The sequence below is a fragment of the Salvelinus alpinus genome, chromosome 26 (assembly GCF_045679555.1).
Source record: "Salvelinus alpinus chromosome 26, SLU_Salpinus.1, whole genome shotgun sequence".
Taxonomy (NCBI): Eukaryota; Metazoa; Chordata; class Actinopteri; order Salmoniformes; family Salmonidae; genus Salvelinus; species Salvelinus alpinus.
Genome location: NC_092111.1, coordinates 9,361,259 through 9,382,432, shown reverse-complemented (window position 1 = coordinate 9,382,432; position 21,174 = coordinate 9,361,259). Strand labels below are relative to the sequence as shown.

The 21,174-nt window shown below is 43.0% G+C and overlaps 1 protein-coding gene across 4 annotated transcripts; it reads left to right on the top strand.

The window, feature by feature from the left end:
- Positions 1-45: 45 nt before the first annotated feature.
- LOC139554643 (zinc finger protein 470-like) lies at positions 46-19,278 on the top strand. 4 transcript variants are annotated; one of them, XM_071367627.1, is made up of 9 exons: positions 46-2,049; positions 2,285-2,385; positions 12,951-13,153; positions 13,815-13,919; positions 14,001-14,093; positions 15,609-15,719; positions 15,865-15,988; positions 16,547-17,482; positions 17,615-19,278. In XM_071367627.1, the coding sequence occupies exons 3-9, from the start codon at positions 13,046-13,048 to the stop codon at positions 19,042-19,044; spliced, it is 2,907 nt and encodes a 968-aa protein (XP_071223728.1). In that variant the 5' UTR covers positions 46-2,049; positions 2,285-2,385; positions 12,951-13,045; the 3' UTR covers positions 19,045-19,278. The 4 variants fall into 4 exon arrangements, with proteins under 4 accessions (XP_071223728.1, XP_071223726.1, XP_071223727.1 ...); XM_071367625.1 differs by lacking the exons at positions 46-2,049; positions 2,285-2,385 and adding an exon at positions 7,652-8,287 and having other exon boundaries at positions 17,648-19,278; XM_071367626.1 differs by lacking the exons at positions 46-2,049; positions 2,285-2,385 and adding an exon at positions 7,654-7,872.
- Positions 19,279-21,174: the final 1,896 nt, after the last annotated feature.

The following is a 21,174-nucleotide window of genomic DNA, read 5'->3' as shown; positions in this document are numbered from 1 at the left end:
GGTGTATAAGCAAGGCTAATGAAAATAGATCCTGTTCTTCCCTCTTCTGTATATCTAGTTAAATTGTCTAAGAGGGAGTCATGAGTGACTGAATGATTTTTTAACCCCTTTTTGTTCCAATCAAGACAATTCATTTTGACATTGAAGTAACAGACTGATGAATGTTTTGTTTTTGCAACAAAAAAAACTGGGGGGGGGGTAAAATCACCTGCAGGCCGCCAGTTGGGGAACCCTGGCATAGGCTGTACAGGGCCCTTTATATGATAAAGGAAATGGAGTGAAAGGACTATGCACTGCCCGCACCTTAGTGGTACTGTGTGGCTGTTAGGAGCTTGGTGGCAACAACGCCAGTGTTGTGTGTTCAATTCCCACTGGACAGTCATTCAATTGTATGCATTCACTGTTGTAAATCGCTTTGTGTGAAGTCTCAATGACATGAGATAAGATCAAATTCCTGTGAACCTGGTGGAGGCACACGGTCTATTCAAAATGTCTTGTGTTGCACAGACATTGTTCTTTATACGTTATAAAAATCAATACACACAACTGCGAAGAAAACGACCTGGGACGAGAATGGGTGCGTTCGTAAATTCGTTCTGGAGTGCCAGAGTGGCATCTGGGTGTTCGTAAATTCAGCAGTTATTCTGTGCTCTGGCACACTCAGGGCGCGTTCGTAAACTCTGGCTATGTACTCCGATAGCCAGAGCACTCGTCTGAGTGTGCCAGAGCGCAGAATAACTGATGAATTTACAAACGCTCAACACCCGTTGAATATGGCCGGTAAACATCGGGGGGGGGGGAATTAATTGTTTGTAGCAACACAGTTAGTCACCAATGCTCTGGATAATTTGTAAACAGCCTAACCAGCTCTGCTAGGGTGAGTAAAATGGTCAGAGTGAGGTGTTTTTTCCACGTCTGGAAGTAGCTGACCAACGTTAGCTTGGGTGCTGGACTGCCATGAGGTCAGAACGCTCAGATCAACCCTGCTCCTTGGCCAGAGCGTCCAGCGTGCGCTCTAAACGCTATGAAATTATGAAGGCTTACAAAGGCCCAGAGTGCACTCTGGCACTCCAGAGTGAATTTATGAACGCTCATTAAGTAGATTTTGGTTTCAAAACTAACTCTTAAACACATGCTTAGTACTGTTAAAAAAGTAAACACTGGGATTCATATAAAGGTGTCAGAAACAATGTGATTACTACAGAGCCCAAGATGCAGCAGACCAACAAACAAAATACATTTACTTGGGGTTTTATTTTTCAAGGGGTGAGGGGTCCCCCCCAATTGTCCCCATGTTGGGGAATAAGAGATTTTAAAGTCTAGGTTTGAGATCAAATATGTCACCAATTACTGTTCCAAAATAAATTAGAATGTCAGATATTTTACCTAATAGTGGTGCTTTAAACATGCACAAATTCCCATTGGAACACAGCCACTTTAAAAGTGCAGGGCTTGTGCAACATGCCATACCTTCATCTTACAGGAAGTATATAGATATATATATATGAGGAGAAAGCTGAAGTCTCCATCTATCCATTGATGTAAATATATCCTCTGTCCAATTCCCAGTTCATCCACTAGATAGCAATAGGAGATCACATGACATCTCTTGGCCACTTGAAACCAGCTGCATCTGGTTTGCGTTGTGAGTCACTGTCCCAAAATGGCTGAACGTATTTCTCAGCATGGAGGTTTCTTATAACAGTAGTAAGATTTGATTTCCCAAAAAACAATGCCTGTAGCTTTCAAATAATGTAACTTTCTATTTTCAAAACAACTGCTCAGAGTTTGACTTGTTAATTGGGTTCACTTGATCAATTATTAGGAATTAGATTAAAATCTGATCCCATTTATGCAGAAATACAGAAAATCCTAAAGGGTTCACAAACTTTTCTCTTACCACTAACTCTGCTGGCTAGGTTAATTTAGTAACTGTGTTATACATACTTGCTGTAGATAGATACAGAGGTGGAGGCATCAGAATCAAACTTCTTGGAACTTGTCCAAACTCTTCTAGATGACCCACTTGAGAGGGACCACTTCTTCCAGGTTGGTGTGAGAACAATATTTCTGCTAAACTGACATTTAAATCAAGGAGGTGAACTGAACAGCAGTGCATGCACAATCTATTCCACATCCTATTCCATTGAAATCCTTGTTACTGGCTTACTCAGTACTGCTGAACCTCAACTTGTATGCATTAGAGAGGAAACGCGCCAAAACGACGGCGGGACGATTGCTTCTGACCAAAACACCAGTTGTAATTTGATGTCCTGTCTTCTAGGATGTTTTTCAGAGGAATTCGACCCCATGTATGACACATCTCTGATGTGGGAGTTCCTCTCCAGACTGTAGAAGCTGCTTCCAACACCAACATTGCAACAGGTAGGTGCAATTTGGGAAGAGACAATTGTGGCAGTCTTGAATTTCTGATGTCTGGTAGTACTAACAGGAAGTTGCCCCACTGTGTATTATGTCATATTGCTGAGTGTACCATAAATTCTTGTTACTTGGGCAATTGAATTTGTTGCACATTTAAAACCACCTCCCGTTCTTAGACTGCATCATGGCTCAGACCTGCCCCCTCTATGCTTGTTACGAACACCTCTAGGAAGAGGGAACGCAACTGTCAGCCACAGTTGAAAAGCTCCCACTAATCAATGACACTTGTTATACCGGCCGCAGACGACTGATGGAGGTTTTTTGATTTTGATGTGTAAGACATGCCTCTGTTAATGTTAGCAGTCAAACAATTACCCCAATGGACATTTGACAGCATGGAGAGTGTAGTTGCATTCCTTTTCAGAGAAATTAGGCAATTATGTTTTGGTTTTAGTTTAGAAAAGACAAATATTGGGCCTCCCGAGTGGTGCAGCGATCTAAGGCACTGCCTCGCAGTGCTAGAGGCATCACTACAGACCCGGGTTCGATCCCAGGCTGTATCAGAACCGGCCGTGATCGGGAGTCACATAGGGCTGCCCACAATTGGCACAGCTTTGTCCAGGTTAGGTGACGGTACGGCTGGGGGTGCTTTACTTCGCTTATCGCGCTATAGCAACTCCCTGTGGCGGGCCGGGTGCCTGCAGGCTGACCTCGGTCATCAGGTGAACAGTGTGTCCTCCGACACATTGGTGTGGCTGGCTTCCGAGTTAAGCGGGCGGGTGTTAAGAGGCGCGGTTTGGCAGGTAATGTTTCGAAGGACGCATGACTCGACCTTTGCCTCCCGAGTCTTTTGGGGATTTGCAGCGATGAGACAATTGGTCAGAAAAAGGGGGTAAAAATTCAAAATAATTAAAAGAAAAATATTTGATTGCGTATGTTTTCTTTTTCATTTCAGGTCAGGTCATTCATCTTGTGTCAATGAGTGCTTCCTCTCTTCTCTGTCTCACTCGCTCTCAGAGAGAGTGGAAATGGACATTGATGAAGCACACTCACATAGCCAGTCTAAAGCCACATGCGCACCCAGAAAAGAAAGGGACACTTTGATAGAGCAAGATAATGCAGTGAAGGAGCTGGGGATGAGTTTGAACACGGTTAACAAGGCAGTGGAAATGACGGATAGAAGGAACGAAGAATGGGGAGAGAAGAACTATGAGTAGAGACTGCAACATCAGTTGGCTTATAATGTTTTAAAGGTAGAGATTGTAGATGGAGAAGACGTGTCCTCAACATCATCGATAACAGCTGACAATGTCGGACGGACCTGGTCTCCGGAGGAGATAAAGGTGTTCATCTCCATATGGTCAAACAAACAGATTCTTCAGAAGTTTGAGCAAAGTTATAGAAACAAACACGTGTATAGCAACAGTTTGGAGTGGTGAAACGGCAATAGCTTCAAAAGGACTTGGAAGCATATGTTCAAGCAAACCGATTCTTCAGGAGTTGGAGCACAGTTATAGAAAAAAAAACATGTGTACAGCAACATTTCAAAGCAGCTGAAGGACCTTGGTTTTAAAAGGACTTGGAAGAAGTGTCAAGTTACAATAGAGGACATGAAGAAGAGCGACAGACAAACACTGAGGACCCCTAGCAGTAGTGGCATTCCTAATATGCCTGGTTCCAAGGAAACTCTCAAGGTTTCAGATGGAGTCATGTCTTCAGATCAGGAGGAAGGGCCTTCTGTGGATGTCGAGTCGGAGCATCTAAATTAGGAAATGGTTTCTAGAAAGGGGAAACTCAAGACACTCACCAGAGAGCAAACAGAAGAAAGAAAGGGCCATGAGGTGTTTCACAGTCCTCAACGTCACAGTATGAATATTGGAAGAAAAAAATACTGTTACCAACAGGTGGTTGACGACATGTGATTTAGACCTTAAGCGCATAGTGCTGCTGACCCAACTTGATGACAATGTTCTGATGACGGGATGACAATGTTCTGATGACATTTCTCCAAAAAGTACAATCTTTGTCCCCATGTGCAGTTGCAAACCGTAGTCTGGCTTTTTTAATGGCGGTTTTGGAGCAGTGGCTTCTTCCTTGCTGAGCGGCCTTTCAGGTTGTGTCGATATAGGACTCGTTTTACTGTGGATATAAGATACTTTTGTACCTGTTTCCTCCAGCATCTTCACAAGGTCCTTTGCTGGTGTTCTAGGATTGATTTACACTTTTCGCACCAAAGTATGTTCATCTCTAGGAGACGGAACGCTTCTCCTTTCTGAGCGGTATGACAGCTGCGTGGTCCCATGGTGTTTATACTTGCGTACTATTGTTTGTACAGATGAACGTGGTACCTTCAGGCATTTGGAAATTGCTCCCAAGGATGAACCAGAAGACTACAATTTATTTTCTTGGCTGGTTTCTTTTAATTTTCCCATGATGTCAAGCAAAGAGGCACTGAGTTTGAAGGTAGGCCTTGAAATACATCCACAGGTACAGCTCAAATTGAATCAAATTATGTCAATTAGCTTATCAGAAGCTTCTAAAGCCATGACATAATTTTCTGGAATTTTCCAAGCTGTTTAAAGGCACAGTCAATTTAGTGTATGGAAACTTCTGACCCACTGGAATTGTGATACAGTGAATTATAAGTGAAATAATATGTCTGTGAACAATTGTTGGAAAAATGACTTGTCATGCACAAAGTAGATGTCCTAACCGACTTGCCAAAACTATAGTTTGTTGACAAGAAATTTGTGGAGTGGTTGAAAAACGAGTTTTAATGACTCCAACCTAAGTGTATGTAAACTTCCGACTTCAACTGTATCTCTCTGTAGTTTTCTCGGTTAATCTTTCCCATAAAACATAGAACCACAGGCCCTGCCGCTGAAAAACATCCCCACAGCATGATGTTTCCTCCAGACGTGACGCTTGGCATTCAGGCCAAAGAGTTCAGCCTTGGTTTCATCAGACCAGAGAATCTTGTTTCTCATGGTCTGAGAGTCTTTTAGGTGAATTTTGGCAAACTCCAAGCGGGCAGTCGTGCCTTTTACTGAGGAGTGGCTTCCGGCTGGCCACTACCATAAAGGCCTGATTGGTGGAGTGCTGCAAAGATGGTTGTCCTTCTGGAAGGTTCTCCCATCTCCACAGAGGAACTCTGCAACTCTGTCAAGAGTGACCATCGGGTCCTTGGTCACCTCCATGACCGAGGCCCTTCTCCCCCGATTGCTCAGTTTGGCCGGGCGACCAGCTCTAGGAAGAGTCTTGGTGGTTCCAAACTTCTTCCATTTAAGAATGATGGAGGCCACTGTGTTCTTGGGGACCTTCAATGCTGCAGAAATGTTTTGGTACCCTTCCCCAGATCTGTGCCTCACACAATCCTGTCTCGGAGCTCTACAGACAATTCCTTTGACCGCATGGCTCGGTTTTTGCTCTGACATGCACTCTCAACTGTGGTACCATATATGGACAGGTCTGTGCCTTTCCAAATCATGTCCAATCAATTTAATTTACTACAGGTGGACTCCAATCAAGTTGTAGAAACACCTCAAGGATGATCAATGGAAACAGGATGCACCTGAGCTCAATTTCAAGTCTCATAGCAAAAGGTCTGAATACTTATGTAAATAAGGTATTTCTGTTTTACATTTTTCTTTTGTACATTTGCAACAATTTCTAAACCTGTTTTCGCTTTATCTTTATGGGGTATTGTGTGTAGATTGATGAGGATAAATAAATAATTGTATCAATTTTACAATAAGACTAACGTTACAAAATGTGGAAAAAGTAAATGGGGTCTGAATACTTTCCGAATGCACAATATACAACAATACAGCAGTTTGTTAATATCAAAAGTGTCACTACCGCAACAAAATACAATACTGTATCGATATTAACCAGTTTTGTATCAGTATTGACCATTTCAGGTGTGGCAATTTCTGCCTATTTTCCACTTTTCCAAATCAATAGATGCACAATCCGAAAACCATATGATACAATCCAGAATATCCGAATGTGTATATAATTGAGAAATGATACATGTACGGTTTTGACACTTCTTGACCACATTTAGATTTTCAGAGTTTAGCTCATTCTCAAGCAGAGGCACACATATAAATAAAGATAAAGAGATAAAGAATGATGAGATAATGAGATAAAGAATCTCAGCTCAGTGACCATAAGGTCAGTTGATCCTCTTAAAGGGGCAGTGCAGTCCAAAACGTGATTTTCCTGTGGTTTATATATACTCTATATGTTTCTACAGTATGAGGTTGGAATAATACTGAACTTGTGAAAAGTATAATGCCCTTTAGTGTAAGAGCTGTTTAAAAAGACCGCCTGAAAGGTCTTGTTTTGCAAGGCAGCGGGTTTGGACGTATAAGTTAACAGACCAATAACAAAGAGAGTTTGCCCACCTGCCAATAATAGCTATACAACAGATTACATGTCCCTCCCATTAGGCTCAAATTAAACACAAGAATGGAGCTATATACAGGGAGTACCAGTACCAGATCCATGTGCAGAGAGGTACGAGGTATTTGAGGTAGATATGTACATGAAGTCAGGGTAAAGTGACTACGCATCAGGATAGATAATAATACGAGAAATAAAAAAACAGCAGCAAATGATCAGTGTAATGTGTGTTTGTGTTGTATGGGTGTGTTTGTGTGTGGGAGTGTCAATGTAGTGTGTGTGTGTGTGTGAATATCAAGTCTAGTCTAGTAAGTGTGCATAGGATCAGTACAAGATAGTCAGTGCAAATAGTTTGTGTACCATTAATTGACTATATAGCAGTATGGCTATTTAGCAGTCTTATGGCTTGGGGTTAAAAGTTGTCTTGGAGCCTGTTGGTCCAAGAGCCGACGCTCTGGGACCATAGCCGCAGGAAGAAGTTTGGGGGCGCTGCAACTTTTTTTCTGCCTGCACTACATATGGCTATATCGGTCCGATAATACAGGACTAGTTAAGGCCCAGTGCACTACTGCAGCACCCCTACTTCCTGTGGCTATGTGCCGGAAGGTAGCAGAGTGAACAGTGTATGGCTTGGGTGGATTCTTCTGCAATTTTTCGGTCCTCCCTCTGACATAGAGGTCCTGGATGTCAGGGAGCTCGGCACCGGTGACACACCTCTGTGTCAAGGTTTTCAGAAGGCACTCCAGAGTATTTTTCAAAGTACATAATATACATAAAATGTGGAGCAGAAATGCTTCTCGGTAATGTGGAATTATGTCAGACATCACCTGTTCTATAGAATACATTTACTATGATTGGATTGATACTATCTACTTGGCTGTTTTACAGAGAAATGGTCAACAGATGCTGTCCTTCGGCAAGTCAGTTTGTATTCCTTTCGTTCTATTTCCTAACATCTTTCGATATAGCAATATTCAGATACGCAGGACGACTTCAAAGAGGACCACCTGGAACTCGACCATTGCTTCTTGTAGATGACGTCATGTTTGGAAGTAGCCCACCACTTTGTTTGGGCGACCAAAGGTATTGAATTTAGCTACTACCACTGATATTAACCATGTGCTAACTTACTAGATTCTGTAGGCTACTATCAACAAAACTAGACCAGACGATGTCGAATGGCCATGGTCGCCGGAGGAGACAAAGGCGCTGATCTCCGTATGGTCAGACAAACAGAATATTCTGAAAATGGAGCAAACGTGTAGAAACAAACATGTTTACAGGGAAATTTCGGAGCGGCTAAATGACCTTGGTGTCAAACGGACGTGGAAGCAGTGCCAAAATAAGATGAAGGCCTTGAAGTTGAAATACAGACAAACACGCAGAGACCCAAGCAGTAGTGACCGAACAAGCTTTCCATTATTTTCTGAACTGGACGAATTTCTCGCCGCCATGCCTGATATGACTGAGTCCAAAGAGACTGGCGAAGAGGAAGATGGTAAGCAAAGGTTAAATGTGTAGTTTTCAGGGACACACCATCATCGCTAATTGTTTTCTTGAACTATGTATGGATATAAATTACATTTTTTTTTAGTAATATTATTTTATATTTCATCAATATTTTCAAGAGTTTTGTTGTCACCGGGTAACGTTAAGTGTCTGCATTATAGTGTGTGAGCGATGTCACAATTTAGGCCAGTATTTGGGTGGGTATAATTTGTAAAACGTTCCAACAGGAATCTGTTCCAAAAACTTCTAAATTCCCAGGTTGCCAACAAACAACACATACAAAGTAGCTTGATCAATTCACCTAGCTAACTAGTTGCCGCTTAGGCATCAACTCACCACGTAGCTTATTCTTAATGTTTGTCCAGAGTGAGGACAGAAATGTTTAGGAATAAACGTGGCGAGTGAAAAACGTAATTCAATAGCCCACTCACTTCCCGGTATCTTATTCTGCCAAAACGTTACAACTTTGTATTTACGAAGTTTTTGGAACGTTCCACAAATTATACCCACCCTTGTCACTAGGTTAGAATGGAAATTCGTCCTCAGCCTTTCCCAACACCCCAGACACACACGTTAAAGGTCCAATACAGCCGTTTTTTTAAATCTAAATATCAAGGTGCCTGGATTGGGACCTGCGCCGTTTCTTGTGTTGGGTAGTAGAGTCATCCACGACCCATGTTGTAGAGCATGAACCTGCAGTAGCGAGTTACTGCTTTGATGTTTGCGGTGAACAACAGGGTGTTGTCCAGGTTCTTTGCTCTCTGGGTGGGGGACACTGTGGAGTTGTCAACCATGATGGAGAGTTCTTGAAGAGGGCAGGCCTTCCCCAGGAGGAAGAGCAGCTCCATCTTGTTGAGATTGAGGTGGGTGTCCCACATCCAAGCTGAGATATCTTCCAGGCACGCAGAGATGCCTGTTGCCACCTGGGTGTTAGAAGGGGGGGGAAAGAAAAAAACGTAGTGTCATCCGCATAGCAATGAAAGGAGAGACCGTGTGAAAATATGACTGAGCCAAGTGACTTGGTGTATAGAGAGAAGAGGAGAGGGCCTAGAACCAAGCCCTGGTCACCTGATAGGAGCGGCCTGCCATGTAGGATGCAATCAAAGAGCCTGAGACGCCCAGCCCTGGTGGTCCACAGTGTCAAAGTCAGCGGATAAATCTAAGAGGATGAGAACAGGAGAGAGAGTCAGCTTTGGCAGTGCTGAGAGCCTCCGTGACACAGAGTCTCCGGTTGAGTGACTCGTCTTGACGTTTGACTGGTTCGGGTCAAGAAGATTGTTCTGAGAGATAGCGAGAGAGTTGGTCAGAGAAAGTATGCTCAAGTGTTTTGGAAAGAAAAGAAAGAAGGGATACCTGTCTGTAGTTTAAGTCAGAGGAGTCGAGTGTTGGTTTCGTGAGGAGCGGATGTCGTGTCAACTTTTTCAAAGGGGTTGACCATGTCGTCCGCAGAAGGGGGGGGGGGGTTAAGGAAAGATGAGAAGATGGAAAATAGTATCCAAGGGTTAGAGGCAGAAGCTTGAAATTTTGTGATAGAAAGTGGCTTTGGAAATGGATACAGAGGAAGAGAAGCTAGAGAGGAGGGAGTGAAAGGATGACCGGTCCTCCGTAAGTTGAGTTTTCCGGCCTCCCGGGTGGCGCAGTGGTCTAGGGCACTGCATCACAGTGCTAGCTGCGCCACCAGAGTCTCTGGGTTCGCGCCCAGGCTCTGTCGCAACCGGCCGCGACCGGGAGGTCCGTGGGGCGACGCACAATTGGGCTAGCGTCGTCCGGGTTAGGGAGGGTTTGGCCGGTAGGGATATCCTTGTCTCATCGCGCTCCAGCGACTCCTGTGGCGGGCCGGGCGCAGTGCGCGCTAACCAAGGGGGCCAGGTGCACGGTGTTTCCTCCGACACATTGGTGTGGCTGGCTTCCGGGTTGGAGGCGCACTGTGTTAAGAAGCAGTGCGGCTTGGTTGGGTTGTGCTTCGGAGGACGCATGGCTTTCGACCTTCGTCTCTCCCGAGCCCGTACGGGAGTTGTAGCGATGAGACAAGATAGTAATTACTAGCGATTGGATACCACGAAAATTGGGGAGAAAAGGGGATACAATTAAAAAAATAAAATAATAATAATAATAATAATAAAAAAAATTAAAAAAAGTGAGTTTTCCTCCATTTTCGCTCAGCTGCAAACCGCCCTGTTCTGTAAGCTCGCAATGAGTCACTCAGCCACAGAGCAGGAGGGGAGGGCCAAGCCGGCTGGGAGGAAAGGGGACAGTGCAAGCAGTGGAGGCTGGTGGGAGGAGCTGTAGGAGGAGGGGCTCATTGTATTGGCTGGAATGGAATAAAAGGAACAGAGTCAAGCACATGGTTTCCATATGTTTGATACCGTTCCATTTTTTAAATTCTAGCCAATACAATGAGCCCATCCCCCTATAGCTCCTCCCACCAGTCTCCACTGAGTGCAGTCATAGGAAAGGGAGGGGAGTAGGGTGGAAGAGGTAGAATCAGGATACAGGAGGGAGAAGGATTTACCAGAAGGTAGACATGATAGGATAGAAGAGGAGAGAGTAGTGGGAGAGAGAGAGCAAAGATTGTGACAGTGCATTACCATCTGGGTATCTGGGGGGGGGTTTGCAGTGAGATTAGTAGGCAAGCAGTATTGATTAGGATTAGTATTGATTCTGATTAGGAACCCAAGCAGTATTGCCTGCCTTGTGAGTGGGAAGGGACTGGGAAAGGGTGAGGTCAAAAGAGGCAAGGATGGGAAAGAGAGCATTGAAATAAGTTAATTGAAGGCAGACGTCAGGAGGTTGAAGTCGCCGAGTACGAAGAGCGGTGAGCCACTGTCAGGAAATGAGTATATCAAGGTGACCTTAAATTCCATCCCACCAAAACAGGCTGAAATTTCAGGTGTTATTTTCAAACAGCTTTTACACTAAAGGGCATTATCATAATTGTCACAGTATTATTCCAACCTCATAGTGTGGAAATATACACTGAGAATACAAAACATTAAGAACACTTGCTCTTTCCATGACAGACTGACCAGGTGAAAGCTATGATCCCTAAATGATGTCACTTGTTTAATTCACTTTTTTGGGGGTTTAAGCCTTGTGACAATGGAGACATGGATTGTGTATGTGGGCAAGACAAAAGATTGAAGTGCCTTTGAACGGGGTATGGTAGTAGGTGCCAGGCGCTTCGGTTTGTGTCAAGAACTGCAACGCTGCTGGGTTTTTCACACTCAACAGTTTCCCGTGTGTATCAAGAATGGTCCACCAATATTAGGAAGGTGTTCTTAATGTTTGGTATACTGATATATACTGAACAAAAATATAAATGCAACATGCAACAATTTCATGAGATTTACTGTGTTTTCCCCCACAAATGTGCTTCATTACAGACAGCAATACTCCTCAGTTTCATTAGCTGTCCGTGGTTACACATCGTCTGCGGTTGTGAGGCCGGTTGGAAGTACTGCCAAATTCTCTAAAATGAAGTTGGAGGTGGCATATGGTAGAGAAATTAACATTCAATTATCTGGCAACAGCTCTGGTGGACATTCCTGCAGTCAGCATGCCAATTGCACAATCCCTCAAAACATCTGTGGCGTTGTGTGACACAACTGCACATTTTAGAGTGGCCTTATTGCCCCCAGCACAAGGTGCACCTGTGTAATGTTCATGCTGTTTAATCATCTTCTTGATATGCCAAACCTATCGGGTGGATGGATTATCTTGGCAATGGAGGAATGCTCACTAACAGGGATGTAAACAAATTTGTGCACAAAAGTGACGACAAGTAAGCTTTTTGTGAGGGATCTTTACTTTCAGCTCATGAAACATGAGACCAACACTTTACATGTTGCGTTTCATATTTTTGTTCGGTATATAAAACATAGGAAAATCAAGTTTTTGACTGCACTGGGCCTTGGCACAGGGAGGGATTGTGAGCAGCTGTGGGGGGGCGGGCGAAGTGCCTTGCTCAAGAACACAACAGCAGGGCCCAGTTTTTCAAAACTAGTTTTAGAAATCGAATTGGATATTAAATGTTAGAATTGGGTATTTCAACACAGAAAAATGTGATGCTGATTCTCGGAATAGGGATTCATGTTTGTTTGGTAATCCAATCTGACCTTTTATTCAGGAATAAATGTTGTTTTTGCATTTTTCAAAACCCAAAGGCTGTGATTAGGATTGTTTTGATGCCGTTAATCTTGATCCCGCTGGAAGGGTGGCCACAGCTTGGATTTAGAAAGTTGAAAGGCACCACAAGCAAGATATTTTCAATTTAACTAAGGTTCATCTGAAAACCAAAGCTTCATTATGTTAAATTGACTGCAGTATAGGTACAGTATGTGGTCAATTGTTATATTGAGAAGTATCAAATAAAGGCATGTACTTACATGTAAGTGGAATGCAGGCTCTATTTAAACCCCAAAAATCTCAGTTACCTATATTCATGTAGGCTCAAGTCTGTTTCACTATGAAAGTGGAGAAGTAGTTAGGCTATATAACCTGTCCAGTAGAAGGTACATCTCTAGGCTACTGCCACCCACATTTAGCTAGCCAGCAACAAAACATCACCAGGATATGTGAGATTTGCTCATCTGTACGCTGCAATTTCAAAAAGTGTGACCTGGAACGTCAACAAAGTGTTTCCTTCCTACCAGGTCGTCCTCTTCCTCTGTCGTCTCTGCGTCTTCTGGTTCCTCCACTGCGGCTGGTGTCCGCAGCTCTATGGCAAGTTGTTCAGCGCAGAGACACAATGGACTACGGGTTGGTGGAGGAGTTTGTGACCACTGTGTTGGAGATAACCCCCGATCTGATGAGTTACAGAGAGAAAGTCCAACTCATCATGGGGCTGCGAGCACAGGTGAGAAATTAAGAGGGGTGTGGTTGAGGTAGAAAGTTGGGTGACATTGTCTGCATGTAGGGTTCCCTTGTGAAAGAGACCTTGGTTTCAATGGGACTCCCCATAAAGGTAAAAATAGAGAAAATGACATCAGTTTATTGGTCGCGTCCACAGTTTAGAAGATGTTATAGTGGGTACAGCGAATTGCATACAGTATGTTACTTGCTCCTAACAATGCAATAAAATGTCAAACAAGTACACAAATAATTCAAATGGAATCATGTTAGCTGCACACTCTGATCATACCGTCTGTTGTCAAGGTCTGGATGGCTAGGCGCAGGAGAAGGACTAGTCGGATAAATCATTTTATCAAATAACAACATGAATTGTTGCAAGACACTAAACAGAAGCTTTCTATGCTGTATTGTATTGACGTCTTAATTCGTTTTGATTTAGCTCGCACGCTAGGTGCCCATGCTAGCCAAACAGCTGTGGTCTTCTCAATGAAAATAAGCGCCTTGTGGGCGTAGCCAATATGACGACGGAGTGACGTGGCTTCTCTTAATACAGGCTTCGGCTGTACTTTAGTATATACCACCGACTGTAACATTCCTATATCGTACTCACTGCCAGATTGGTTTGCGTCCAAAATGTTTCAGTGTTACCTGTTTGTTGTTGACAGCTGGTTCTGGAGTTGTGTCGCTCTGATCATTCAGCCGACCCGGAGACCATCCAGCCACACCTGAGCAGGATGAGGACCTGCATCATCACTCATAGAGAAAAGGAGGTGAGTGCCACTCTGGGATCAAGACTTGTAACTCTGCCGGCCAGGTGAATTTACTAACTGTGTTATGTATACTTGCTGTAGATAGATACAGAGGTGGAGGCATCAGAGTCAAACTTCTTGGAACTTGTCCAAACTCTTCTAGATGACCCACTTGAGAGGGACCACTTCTTCCAGGTTGGTGTGAGAACAGTATTTCTGTTAAACTGACATTTAAACCAAGGAGGTGAACTGAACAGCAGTGTGTGTATGCACAATCTTGTCCTCATTCTGAATGGTGTGGCTGTTGAACAAGTTGAGGCGACTAAATTACTTGGCGTTACCTTAGATAGTAAACTGTCATGGTCAAAACATATAGATTCAACGGCTGTAAAGATGGGGAGAGGTCTGTCCATAATAAAGAGATGCTCTGCTTTTTTGACACCACACTCCAAAAAGCAAGTCCTGCAGGCTCTAGTTTTGTCTTAACGTGATTATTGTCCAGTCGTGTGGTCAACTGCTGCAAAGAAAGACCTAGTTAAGCTGCAGCTGTCCCAGAACAGAACGGTACGTCTTGGGTACGTCAGAGGGCTGATATAAATACTATTCATGCCAGTCTCTCTTGGCTAAGAGTTGAGGAGAGACTGACTGAATCACTTGTGTTGAAAATTCACGTTAACATATTCAACAGCACTGACACGCACACAGTTACCCCACCAGACATGCCACCAGGTGTCTTTTCACACTCCCCAAATCTAGAACAAATTCAGGAAAGCCGTTATTGCGTGGAACTCCCTTCCATCTCATTGCTTAAATGAAAAGCAAACCTGGTTAAAAAAACAGATAAAGCAACACCTCGCGGCTCAACGCCTCTCCCCTATTTGACCTAGATAGTTTGTGTGTATATATTGATATGTAGGCTACATGTGCTGTTTTTAGATGTATGTAGTTTTGTCCTTGACCTGTTCTTGTCTATTAATGTTCTGTATTATGTCACGTTTCAACAGCTAATGAGGATCCTAATAAAATTCCTAAATACAGAAAATGATATTCCATTGAAATCCTCATCACTACGCAGTACTGCCGGATCTCAACTTGTATGCGTTAGCTAATATTGAGTTGACGTTGTTAGGTTCTGAAACAAACGGAGTTAAAAACTCAAACGGACAACTAGGAAAAAGCTCAAACCAAGTTTATTCACCCACTGGGTTATACAGCTGCAAAGACAAGGTATGATTACACGAGCACATGTATTTATAATCTTCAACTCTTTGCACGTCTAGACAGCCAATGCATCTCCGTTGCTAGGCAGGAACTTAACTGGGTGCTCTCACTGCCTGACGCTAGAACCTTCGTGGGTGTGGAAGTGTATGTATGTGAGAGGACTGTAGTAGGAGAGTTGTGGTGGGCCCCTCTGCCCCCCCCCGAGGTTTCTTCTCACTTCATCAGTTGACTTGACCTCGAGACGCAATCGTCGCCCCTCCCTAGTTCTGCAGCTGGCCTGCCTTATCAGAGACTTAACGATTTCCCTTTGCCTCCCTCCTTAGAAACAGTTCAATCAATAAGTTCTAGTATGGAGACATGAAGAAGTATATTTCAAGCTAGAATCCAACAATGTATAGCTACTAATGATGTCAATAGGATGCCTCACTCAATTAAGAATGCATTTCATCTGTTGTACACCACTCAGATGCACTTTAATGTGTCTTCTAGGATGTTTTTCCAGAGGAATTTGGCCCCATGTATGACACGGCACTGCAGACTCTGATGTGGGAGTTCCTCTCCAGGCTGGAGAAACTGCTCCCAACACCAACATTTCAACAGGTATGAGCAATTTGGGAAGAGCCAGCGGTGTCAACTTTGGCCGATTTGAATTGATGTTGTCATATTGCTGAGTGTACCATATGTTCTTGTTGTTATTTGGTCAATTGAATTTGTTGCACATTTTAAAACCACCTCCCGTTCTCAGACTGCATCCTGGCTGAGACCTGCCCCCTCTATGCTGAAGGAGTGTGCACAGTCTGTGACTCAACCTCAGCCTTTGAAGACTCTCCTCCAGCACCACAGATGCCATGGCCATTTGTTCGCTAATGGTAGACTTTTTTTCCCAGCTCTGTTTTCATAACAGTAGAAAATAAATGTTTTGTAACATTTTAAATCATGTTTGTAACCACCTGCTCAGAGACGAACAAGCCTGTTACACTGGACGTTTAACGTTTGCAGAGCGTGAGATGTTCCTGGTGTTTGAAAGGAAACCTGGGCGTAAGCAGTGTGGCTCTGCATTAATTTACACTTAATATATTATTTTCAAGATATCGATTTGGTAAAGAGCTGAGGCATGGGGCTGGAAAGATTAAATCATTCATATTCCTAAACAGAGCTATGGATGCAAGGACTGACCATCTGTGATACCAAAATAGTTTTAACCATGTTTTGAGGCTATACAGTGTTTTTACAATTACGTTGTTTACAAACAATCTTATATTTGGGGTTCTGATGGGGTACGACAGTTGAACTAAGCTCATGAAGCATTTATAAGTTATATTCTTCAAGAATCAATGGGTGTATATAATGAATTTAAAGGTAAAAACAAAAAACATGTAGCATTCACAATAAGACATTTTATTGTTCTCTCTTTTCCACTATTTCAGCTCATTCATCTTGTGCCGATGATCGCATCCTCTCTTCACTGTCTCACAAGTTTCCACCCTCAGAGAGAGCCACATGTGCACCCAGAAAAGAAAGGGACACTTTGATAGAGCAAGATAATGCAGAGAAGGAGCTGGGGATGAGTTTGGACACGGTTAACAAGGCAGTGGAAATGACGGATAGAAGGAACGAAGAATGGGGAGAGAAGAACTATGAGGAGAGACTGCAACATCAGTTGGCTTATAATGTTTTACAGGTAGAGATTGTAGATGGAGAAGACGTGTCCTCGACGTCATTGACAACAGCCGACAATGTCGGACAGACCTGGACCCCAAAGGAAACGGAAGCGCTGATCTCTGTATGGTCAAATAAACAGATTCTTCAGGAGATGGAACGAAGTTACAGAAAAAAACATGTGTACAGCGACATTTCAAAGCAGATAAAGGACCTTGGCGTCAAAAGGACTTGGAAGCAGTGTCAAACAAAGATAAAGGACATGAAGTTCAGCTACAGACAAACACTGAGGAACCCAAGCAGTAGTGGCCGAGTCAGCTGTCCGTTCTTTTCTGAACTGCACACATTTCTCGCCGCCACACCTGATGCAACTGATATCCAGTTGCCCGAGTCGAAGGAAACCGTCAAGGTTTCAGATCCAGAAGTCATGTTCTCAGATCAGGGTGACGGGCCTTCTGTGGATGTCAAGTTAGAGAATCTACACGAGGAAATGGCTTCCAGAAAAGAGACACACAAGACGCTCACCGGAATGAAAACAGAAGCGAGGAAAGGGGATGAGGCTGTTCACAGCCCTCAAAGTGACAGCAGGGTGAAAATCGGAAGAATATCCCACCGTTGCGAACAGATGGTTGAAGACAAGTCAGATTTGGACCTTCAGCCCGTAGTGATGTTGACGCAACTTGATGAAACCCTTCTGATGACAGGTGAGTAAAACATTTGATGTATCACTTAAAACAATATATTAATTTATGGGTGTTTTACGTGTGTAGAAAATGAATTCAAAGTCTCAAGTTAGGGGTGAGTGACTACCCTCTGTATCCTCCTCTCAACACCAGGTGGTGATCCTCGTCCTGTTTCCCATACCACAGGGCAGTCTTCTAAAAGAAGCAAACGTGCCAAAATATGCTCCTTTTGTAGGAAGAGTTTTGTTGAAGCAAAAGATTTGACGACACACATGAGAACTCACACTGAGCAGAGCCCTCACCAGTGCACCCAGTGTGGGGAAGGCTTTGAACATCCGGACGACTTACAAAAACATTGGCAGAATGATTGTGAGGAGATGATGAAACAGGAGGTCAATGAACACCGGCATGGAAAGGACAGGATCTCTGGAGAGTCCAGTAATGCAAGTACTGATCCAAAAACATGCCATCTATGCCATGAGACTTTTGAATTTCAGTATGTGTTGAAAAATCGCCTTATTGTATTTCACAAAGGCAAAAGCCTTTATAAGTGTCCTCTGTGTATGAAGGGTTTTGGGTTCCTCAGTGATTTGAAGAAAGACCAGATTAACAAAAGAGGTTGTCCTACAAGTGAAGCCGTCAAACAAAGGAAGGAGTTGGGGTCAAATGAAAATGTTGTCGGACTGAACTCGACCCCCAACAAGTGCCCTGACGTCTTCAAGTGCTCCTTTTGTGAAGAGATCTTTTCTCGGTGCATGGACCTGAAGAGCCACTACAGTCGTACTCATCAATTTACGGGACCGTTCCCCTGCCCTTCTTGTCAGACGACTTTTGTTTCGTTAACTGAGCTGCGCTTACATCAGAGAAATGAGTCCACTCCTTACCAATGCTCTATGTGCCAGCGATCATTCTTATCACTCGATAAGCTGACTGTTCATGAGAGAATTCACACAGGGGAGAAACCGTACCTCTGTGCTGAGTGTGGAAAAGGTTTCCGGGATGCAAAAACCCTGGAAGAACACTCTAAGATTCATATTGAGGGAGAACTCCACACCTGCTCCCATTGTGGGAAAAGTTTCAAGCGAAAAGAGCTATTGAAACAGCACATGTTAAATCACAAAGATGCCGCTTTCATCTGCCCAGACTGTGGGAAGAAGTTTTTTCGGTTGGTATGGTTAAGAAGGCATATGTTAATCCACACTGGCGAGAGACCGTTCCTCTGTGATCTCTGCGGGAAGGGTTTCAAATCTACAGTTGAATTGAGGTTGCACACCCGGACACACACTGGAGAACGGCCGTTCAAGTGTCCAGAATGTGGAAGAAGTTTTAAGCAGAAGTGTCATCTGCAGATACATCGGCGGACACACACAGGGGAGCGGCCGTATCCGTGCACCGTGTGCGATAAACGCTTTTATGTCAGCAAAGATAGAAAACGACATATGCTCATCCATACTGGAGAGAAGCCGTTCAAATGTCAAGTATGTGGCATGGCTTTCAACCGTAAAGGGCATTTGAGGGTACACCAACAAACCAAGAGGTGTTCCTATAGGCACACAAGTCCCCTACATAGCACATCATTATAATAAGTGGTTTCCTGACTGACAGAACTGGACCTGATTCTTTAAGCCACATTTTAAGATGTGCGTCCCATCAAGTAATAATATGAAGCTAAGAAAAAGTATTAGTTTACAAAGTGACAACAATATAAACCACGGAGTACTAGCCTATGTTAGTTTTGTGTTACAATGATGGATTTTGTAAAAAACTTCAAGGACGTGTTATGTATGTGACTGTTATTAAATTGTTTTTTAAAGGCATGGGCACAGTGTCTGGTTATTTTAGTTGTTAGTTGGGTCATTCCTAGTCTGCGGTGCTTTTTGGACCTAACTTTTGGGGGGAAAGTATCTTTAGAATACAACAACAAAAAATCTATCAGAAAAAGGACATGTTTGACTTTATGAAAAACATATTGGCCAAGCTCAGGCACTTAAATGTTTAGGTGCATTTTCCAACCGGTTAGGTGCATAATCCTAACAGGGTCAACATAACTGGAAATTTGAAGCCTAAATTAGCCATAGCTCTGTGAGTGAGCAAGATTGAGGTAGCATAATGGTGAACACTTGAACCGGATTTTAACTTCCCTGTCAAAACGTTTTAACATTTTGAGGAATTTGAGTGAGACATACAGAATAACAACATGGAAAAATAGATAAATGTTTATTTATTTAGCTTTGCACCATTGTTTTCCCACCAAAGGAAGTATGACACTTCCTGAATAGAGAGAAATAGTAAATATTGGTGTCTTTTTGTAGGCACTAACTCCTCCATGGTTCGTTGGATAAAGCCTATGGGGAAATGAATGGCGTCTTTTGTAGGGTTTTTGGATAAACGCTGAAAATAAGGTCTGTGGTAAACACAGGCTCTGGAGATCTGACCCGTTCTTGTTCTGAGATAATCTTCGTCAGCTAACTAGACTTTGAGGTTTGAAACATTTATGTAATAATAAACAAAACGTATATAAGATCTCCTAAGCCTGTGTTAACCTCCGACCTTATTATCGGCATTTAACCCAAAACCCTATTCTTTCCCCATTTTAATTTTCCCCATAGGAATGTCTGAACGAACTAGAGGTAACTAATTTCCGCTTTAAAGGACTACAAGCTGGCAAGCTCTGTGGTGGCATTGTAGGAAGGGGCTGTTTTAAAGGACCATTACAACAAAATAACAGGGTGGGAAGTGACATCAGGGACACACAGAAAACCTTAAATAAAATAATAAATACAATAATCGTGAAAAAACCTTTTTGAAAAGAGAGAAATTAACTAGGACTATAAAATAATAAAGAAAGCGTTTAAATATTTGATGGGTTCTATTTCTCATGGACGTTGATGGATAACACTCGAGTTCATGGCAAAAAACACCTACATCCACTGAAAAAAAGTGTGCAAAATGCATAAAATTCCCTTTCAAGATTTTTAAGGTAAGACACTTGACCTTTAAATTTAAAGCTTTTTGGAATCAACATTTTACACTAAATAAGAAGTGATATTTCCCGGGAACAGAAAAAGCACTACATTGTAGGAATGACCCTGATGGTTTTGGCCGCATTTCAGGGCGCCTGCATTTCAGTCATATTGCACAGATTATCAGACTCGAGTCATATCGATTGGGTGCTTGAATTGTTCAACACCACCTCAACATCCATTTTTTGGGTGTCTGAAAAAAATGATAATAAAGGATTGTGTTTCTTGTTATTGGGAGGAGGGGGAGTATGATTCAATGGTTTATGATCAAATTCAATGTTAAAGTCCATTTTCAGCTATTCAACACATTTTGCTATGAGTAGAGAAAATATTGTAGTTTAAAGCTACTTTCCTGGAACACTGCACAATTTGCTATGTGGTGAAGAGAAACATTTGCAATTTTAAAACTAATTTCCTGCAATTATACACATTTTGCCTTGACTTATGCCATGTTCATACAATATCTGGTTGAATAACAAAATCAAGAGGGGCCCCCAAAAGGCTAGAGGGGGGCCCCTGGAGGTGCTCTTCGTGCCCGGTCGGTAATTCTTCCCCGATTACTACAAGGTTTAGATAGCTGGCGAAACTAATTTACCTAGGAATATATAACATTTTAACTGATGTGGGCTAACTGAGTGACTGTCAACTACTGATGCACTACCAATTTAGAAATTGCAACCTTGTGTATTC